Genomic DNA, 6,915 nt, shown 5'->3' with positions numbered 1-6,915 from the left:
CAGACCAAGTAAAAAGCTGTAAGAAGACAAGACATGGTCACAGTCAACGAATCCAATTCCAAATTGCCAAACTCCTCATCTAGTATCCATGTGGGCAGTAAATCTTATTATTTAACCACCCGATAATCTCCTTATCTACCTCTAGTAATTGCAGCAGGTCGACTAGCTGCATTTGTTTCTTTTACGCGGTCTGGTATGATTTATATCCTATAATCTGTTTAATTAATTAATATATTTTATACAAGTTCAACTATTTTTTTTTTAAAAAAAGATTTGATTAAAAATTACTATAAATTATAGCTTGTTTTTAAAATGCAATGCTAAAAACTACAACAAAACCCAACACCCACTGACAATCACTCGCAAGTATTAAAGTAATTAAAAAAACAAGTTTTTGACCTGGAAAACAGTTTTGACTAATCTACTTGTGTTTTCAAGGATGCTACGTTGAGACACACGTTCTGTTTTGCTCTTCATTTATCTACTGCAGTTTCTATAAATAGAACCTTAACGCTTTACATTCAGTAGTTTGTTGCAGGGAAGAGAAATAGGATTATTATTATCTTTGTATGGTATTTCTTAGCTGTTTTGCATAAAATTTTCAGTCTTTTTAACCTTTTTAAGTGGTCTCTTTGTAGGGTTTTGTTAGTCTGTTAAAACCAATTTAATAACCCACCAAACCACACCAAATGCTGCTGCTTTTTCATCTTCTTCACCTTTTGTGTTTCTCCTTCTCTGAGATCTTAGAATAAGCTGTTTCCGCTTTTCTTTCTCCTCCTTCAGTAGAGGTCAGAGGTCCTTTCTCTCTCTTTTTCTCCGAATGTATTTTTCATGCAATTTTCTTTTTCCTTTTGAATTTTCTTCATTGGAAACTGTCTCACTGCTGTTGTTTTTATCCGGGTTTCTTTCTCTGAGTCAGTTAAGCTTGAAAAATGCTTTCTTTATGCAAATCAACCCAGGTTAAAAAAATTTGAAAATTTTCAGAAAATGGGTTTTGTTCTTGTGAAAAAGTTCCGGTCTTTTCTAATTTAGTGGTTTCATGGGTTATTTTTTTCTCTTTTTTACTTATTTAAATGCATAGTTTGTTTGATCCTTCATTTTTAAATTTGAACTTTTAGAGATTGTCTTGTCATTGAATTAATTTGGATTCCATTGTTTTGTGCTTTGCAGTGGCTAGGTCCTTTTGAAGTTGTTGTATTTTTCACAACTTAGCAATGGGGGAGCAGCTAGGATTTCTAAAAGTTACAGTTGTACTCGGGAAAAGATTGGTTATCAGGGATTTCAAGACTAGCGATCCTTATGTAGTACTCAAGCTGGGCAATCAGGTGATTCTAAGCTCTATGATTCTTTTTTCTCTGTAGTAAGTGGTTGTTCTATGTTTGATGATCATAAATGCACTGGTATTGGTTGCTTTGGGGGACACTATTTTGCTGATGTGATAAACTTCTGAAATCTCAAATAAAGAAAGTGTATGGCTTTGCCCTCTGGGCAACTGAATTTATTGTCTTACCAAGTAGATGGATATGGTCATAGGATCCCCAGTCATTACATTGTTGGTGATCTCGTACCTTTTTGTACTTTTCCCATTTTATTTCTCCTCTCTGGTCTTTGGTTGAAGTTGGATCAGCCCGTTTTTTCTTGACTGGACTGTTTTCTCCTCTTTAGTTTTTGTTTTTTGTTTTATCAATTTGTCGACTTCGTTAAGCTACCTTATTGATTATTTCCTTCCTGCATCAGACAGCAAAGACCAAGGTTATTAATAGTTGTCTTAATCCAGTTTGGAATGAAGAGCTAAGTTTCTCACTCAGAGAACCTGTCGGAGTTCTAAGTTTGGTGAGTTTATTGAATTCTTGTATGTTTATGCTGCTAATACCGTTATTACGTTCAATTTGCAAAAACGTAGCTCAATCAAATAGGTCCCCTTTGAAGCAATTCAATTTGATCGTTTCTTCCTGGTCAATCTTTGATATGGTTCCATGTGGCCAAAGAATAATGATCCCTAAATATCAAGTTCAAGCTGCAACAAGCAGAAGTCATTCTAAACAGGCTTCCTAGATTCTCACTTGGTCATGCCATTGAGAAAAAGAAAAAAACATGGAGTAAGGCTAACAATAATCGATTACTTTTCTTCTTTTCATTCCTAACCAATAGATTGAACTTTTAGCAGCAGTAAAACTGAGATAGTGTCAATCTGAGAGCTGCATTTTCTCTGGGGTTTAATTGCTGATTTATAACTGGGGAGATGCTAATTGGTAATGTTGTGAATAAAACTTGAGATTTCAATAGCATGTGATTAGTTACTTTAACTCATTGCAGGAAGTATTTGATAAAGACCGTTTCAAGGCAGATGACAAGATGGGACATGCTCACCTCAACCTACAACCAATTGCATCTGCAGCTAGATTGAAGCAGTTTGCAAAGGTTTCTGCAGGCGAGACAATTTTAAGGAAGGTTGTTCCTGATACTGACAATTGTCTTGCTCGTGAAAGCTCAATTAGCTGCATAAATGGTGAAGTGGTGCAGAGTGTTTGGTTGAGGCTCTGTGCAGTTGAGTCCGGGGAGATAGAACTAAAGATCAAGTTAATTGATCCTCCTGTTGCTTCTTCAAAGTAGTGCAAATCTAAGATAGATTGTCATAGGAGTAGGGTTTTGACGACGTCAGGGGACAAGGGAAATGCATCTGTAGTAGACTCTTTCCTTGATATAACCCCTTTAGATCGATGTATCAAATAGATTTTCAATGTAGCATAGCCTGAGAGGAAGCACTGAATGTCTTGCCAGGCAAACTGGTTGATTTGGTCGTGTGTTTTGAAATAGTTTTTCAAGTGTGATGAATGCAGTTCAGAAAGGCATCCGTTTGTTACTTGCATGGAATTTTGTTGAGTTCTTTAACCTAACCTTGAGGTGATTGCATTTCCCATTTGATTATTTATGATCAGGATCTTGGGGAGACTTCTGCCATTGCTTAATCTAAACATTTCAGACATAAACCATGTATAGTTGAAATCCCTATACCAAAGCAACACCTTTTCTTTTGACTCGTAGCCCCAAACCTTTTACATGGGGCAACACACTTGTTCACCTGCTTGGGACACTCTCTGATCAAGACATGAGAAGTTTTGGGATATAACATTAACAACTCCTGCATGTCCTTCTAAAAGCATGTTTGACAGTGTGGTAGCGGTTATTTTTCAAATAGTTTTTCGTGTGTCAATGATATTTTTTTATTTTTTAAAAATTATTTTTGACATCAGTATATCAAAACGATCCAAAAATTACAAACTAAAAAAAAAAAATTTAAATTTAGACAAAATACTATTTGAAACACAATGCCAAATGGTATCTAAAACTGAAGCATGTTACTGCAAAAACTGATTATTAGGGCGAAGGTTTCTAGCTACATGCGTGAGAGTGGATTGTTCTCTTGACTCTTTCATCCACAAGTGGTCCTTTGGAAATGGTAAATAAATAAATAAAGTCTTTTGACTCCAGAGCTAATTATAGATTAAACGGGTTAATTTAAATTGATCTGAAATGATTTTGTTATAAATTTTTATTAACAAAAACCTATTTTGATTTTCAAAAAAAAATAATTAAAGTTTTGATTAATTTATAAATTAATTTGTGTCAACTGATATGACCAGATAAATTTTAACCTAATTTAATTAAATTTAATTAAAATTTTGTTTTAAAGATTGACCGACAATATTACACCAAGTTTAATGATATTTATTATGTGTTTGAGAGTGTAATTATTTTTTATTTGAAAATGTATTAAAATAATATATTTTTTTTAAAAAATTATTTTTGATATTAGTGCAATGATCTAAAAAAATAAAAAAAAATAAAAATTTAAAATAAAAAAAATTTAATATTTTTTTAAAATATTTTTGAAATGAATACTTTTAAAATTTTGAATGAAAAATTTTATTTAATTTTAATTATGACGTAGGTGGTCAAATAATACTGGTAAGTGGTAACTCTTAGCTGAATAAAAAAGAAAGAAGGAAAAGGGTCATCTATAAATAAAATAAAATGTTCTCAATAAAAAGAGAGGAAAAAAGAAGAAGCAGCTTTTACCATTCAAAACGACCCGACCCATTTGTCCTCTCAACCCGACAACCTTACCGCTACAAAGAATGAAAATGCGTGTTGTTGGCGCTTAAACCGACCCTTGTAGTTTTTCCGTTGCAAAAGATGTACTTCAACAAGTTTAAGAAACCTGAAAACGAAGAGGTCAAAGAAGAAAGTGGTAGGGGTAAACAAAGCATCGATCTTGGAAATGGTAGTGAAGTTATTTACATTCAAAGGTTTATAGGATTTGAGAAATCGTGGGAATTCTTTGATTATCTCAACAAACATATCCCTTGGATTCGACCCACCATTCGTGTCTTCGGTCGGCAATGCCTCCAGGTGAAAAGGGTTTTCTCTTCTTGTTAGTTTTTTTGATAAAGTCTCGATTTTTTGTTTTGGATGTAATGGTGATGTCAAGTTACTGAATTTATGAAGTTGGTTTTGTTGAAAAGATCAAAGCTGATTGCTTTGTCCAAATCTTGTATATGTTTCATTGTTATAGAAGATCAGTAGTTGTTTTGCATCTATTCCTTAGTACTTTTTAAGATTCAAGAGTTGTTTAAAACTAACTGCATTGTTGTGTGATGTAGGGTGTGATTCGATTTGTGTTATTATGAGTTTGGAATTATGTCGATGAAATCTATGAGTACTATCATGTGGGTGGCCTTAGGATCGTCGATTTATCAGTTCTACATGAGTTAGGTGATCTAATTTATCATATTTCGGGTGCAAAGAGTGCAATTTGTTTGTGGGGGGGTGATTGGAATTTGTTTGCTCATTCTGATTGGGTGTACTTCTATGCAGCCTAGAGATACATGTTATGTTGCAAGTCCAGGATTGCCAGAATTAGTGTACAGTGGATATAAGCCACATGCCTACTCTTGGGATGATTTCCCTCCAATCAAGGACCTCTTGGATATGGTTAGAATGCTTGAATCGATTGTTGATTTTAAGGTACTTATTTACTTCGACGACATCTAATGTTTTTTGCTTGTATCCTGAAGGTCCATGAAACTCTTCCCGGGAGTAAATTTAACAGCCTGCTCTTGAATAAGTATAAAGGTGGCAATGACAATGTTGGTTGGCATGCTGATGATGAGAAGCTTTATGGACCTACTCCTGAAATTGCTTCGGTTTCCTTTGGATGTGAACGTGAATTCTTGTTGAAGAAGAGACCTATGAAATCATCCCAAGGTACTACTAATCATGTGTCCTTTTCACCTTTCTTTTTGTTGGTATGTTCAAGGCGTTTTAATTTTCAGGTTAGCTTGGAGGATTGAATGAAAATGTGGAGGATGGACGATGTTCAACCCTTAGGGATATAGAAAATCACCACTCTATTGAAGAAGAACAAGGATGTAAACTTACAAATTCTAAGGACATGGAAAAATCACCACCTTAGAAATTAGAGTTCGGGATAGCTCACCACTCAATGGAGTCCACTATAGAGATATAGAACCAAAACACAAGCTTAACCAGCTCAATTTGATTTTACTCAACAACAAATCTCTGCCGTGTGCACTTGATTCATGGGTTACATTTAAAGACGAAGAAAAATGTTAGCCACATGAAGTTTAAGTGACGCATTACTGGTATGGTAGAAACTTGGACCTATGCTACAATAATATTTTGACAAACGAGGAAAAGGAAGAATACGTTAGGGTGGCTGGGAGATAGGCTGGCTAATGTAATATAGTAGGATAGCTATGAGATAACTTAGGCTGGGCTAAATTATTTGATAGGGTGGCTAAGGATGACATAGCGTTTAGTTTCCTTGACATTCTTGACTTTAGATGGATGATTTTTCATCTCCCGAGTTGGTCTGCTCAAATGGTTTTGTTAAATTGACTGAGGAATTTAATCACTTCAACTATTTGCATCATAGATGCTTGCATCTGCTACCAGCACCTCCTCCGTGTGTTAAAAACATGTAGTTTCATACAGTTTCTCATGGTTCTTTTATAATTACCAACATTGATTCTATTATTTTGTTTTTGGAATAATTGGTAGAAAGAAGATTGGATGATGAACCTACTAGCAAGAGACTAAAGAAGAGCAGCCATTTTGATCAGCATTCATTCATATTGAAGCATGGATCACTATTGGTGATGAAAGGTTACACGCAAAGGGATTGGCTCCACTCAGTGCCTAAGCGTGCAAAAGCAGAGGCTACTCGGATTAACCTTACATTCCGGCATGTTGTTGTCTAACAAGGCCTTGGAAGGAGGATATTTGGTCATTTGGTGCCTGTTGCCTCAGTTCTCACTGAACTTTATCCTGCTCAATAGCTACATTTTGTGATCAAGAAGAGAAAGGAATCATTGGCTTGTTTTGACGCAAACATAAGAGATCCAAGCTTATCAGTTACCTGATACCTCAAAACTAGGAACCAGCTAGTGCTATAAAGTTACCACTTGTTACTGGGCATAGACTTCTAATTTTGACAAGAGATGAATGTATTTTGTAGTATAGTTTCTCTGGCATCGTCCCCTTTTGAATCTAATCATGGATTTCTATTGTATTGCATCATTGATCTAGTCATGTGTGTCTTTTTGATGATTTATAACATAATTTGAATTCGGATCCTTGACAGCAATTTAATAACTATTGATATAGCATGGCGATTGTATATTTGATAACTTTTTTCCCTAAAACAAGATTCAACTCTTTATGGATATGCTCCAAATGTTGCTCTTCCAAACATGTCGTTTAGTCGATCCAGAAAATATGAATTAACATTGTTTCGATCGATATGAGCCAATCCACCAGGTCTGGGGACCGAATCGAAAGTTATCCAATGGATGGAGGGGTATCTGTAGTTTGCCCTAATATTACTTTTTT

At 34.9% G+C, this 6,915-nt stretch overlaps 2 protein-coding genes across 5 annotated transcripts; both read left to right on the top strand.

Annotated features, from left to right (window-relative positions):
- Positions 1 to 349: 349 nt before the first annotated feature.
- Positions 350 to 2,869, top strand: LOC118032233 (protein C2-DOMAIN ABA-RELATED 11). 4 transcript variants are annotated; one of them, XM_035036874.2, is made up of 4 exons: positions 372 to 567; positions 1,171 to 1,325; positions 1,738 to 1,833; positions 2,317 to 2,869. In XM_035036874.2, the coding sequence occupies exons 2-4, from the start codon at positions 1,215 to 1,217 to the stop codon at positions 2,611 to 2,613; spliced, it is 504 nt and encodes a 167-aa protein (XP_034892765.1). In that variant the 5' UTR covers positions 372 to 567; positions 1,171 to 1,214; the 3' UTR covers positions 2,614 to 2,869. The 4 variants fall into 4 exon arrangements, with proteins under 4 accessions (XP_073266194.1, XP_034892765.1, XP_034892764.1 ...); XM_035036873.2 differs by having other exon boundaries at positions 372 to 795; XM_035036872.2 differs by having other exon boundaries at positions 375 to 788.
- A 1,091-nt stretch (positions 2,870 to 3,960) lies between these two features.
- Positions 3,961 to 6,603, top strand: LOC118032253 (DNA oxidative demethylase ALKBH2). The gene is made up of 4 exons (XM_035036899.2): positions 3,961 to 4,413; positions 4,879 to 4,995; positions 5,079 to 5,268; positions 6,085 to 6,603. The coding sequence occupies exons 1-4, from the start codon at positions 4,198 to 4,200 to the stop codon at positions 6,282 to 6,284; spliced, it is 723 nt and encodes a 240-aa protein (XP_034892790.1). The 5' UTR covers positions 3,961 to 4,197; the 3' UTR covers positions 6,285 to 6,603.
- The last annotated feature ends 312 nt before the right edge of the window (positions 6,604 to 6,915 follow it).

This window comes from Populus alba, chromosome 6, assembly GCF_005239225.2.
Source record: "Populus alba chromosome 6, ASM523922v2, whole genome shotgun sequence".
In the NCBI taxonomy this organism is placed as follows: Eukaryota; Viridiplantae; Streptophyta; class Magnoliopsida; order Malpighiales; family Salicaceae; genus Populus; species Populus alba.
The sequence above is the reverse complement of the archived record's forward strand: the minus strand, read 5'-3'. Positions and strand labels throughout refer to the sequence as shown.

Bases quoted from the DNA above. Each gene is read 5' to 3' on its own strand.
- LOC118032253 (XM_035036899.2), top strand. From the start codon at position 4,198: ATGTACTTCAACAAGTTTAAGAAACCTGAAAACGAAGAGGTCAAAGAA. The intron at 4,996-5,078 runs GTTAGAATGCTT...TGTATCCTGAAG, and splicing joins TCAAGGACCTCTTGGATATG to GTCCATGAAACTCTTCCCGG. The intron at 5,269-6,084 runs GTACTACTAATC...AATAATTGGTAG, and splicing joins ACCTATGAAATCATCCCAAG to AAAGAAGATTGGATGATGAA.
- LOC118032233 (XM_035036874.2), top strand. From the start codon at position 1,215: ATGGGGGAGCAGCTAGGATTTCTAAAAGTTACAGTTGTACTCGGGAAA. The intron at 1,326-1,737 runs GTGATTCTAAGC...TTCCTGCATCAG, and splicing joins TACTCAAGCTGGGCAATCAG to ACAGCAAAGACCAAGGTTAT. The intron at 1,834-2,316 runs GTGAGTTTATTG...AACTCATTGCAG, and splicing joins CTGTCGGAGTTCTAAGTTTG to GAAGTATTTGATAAAGACCG.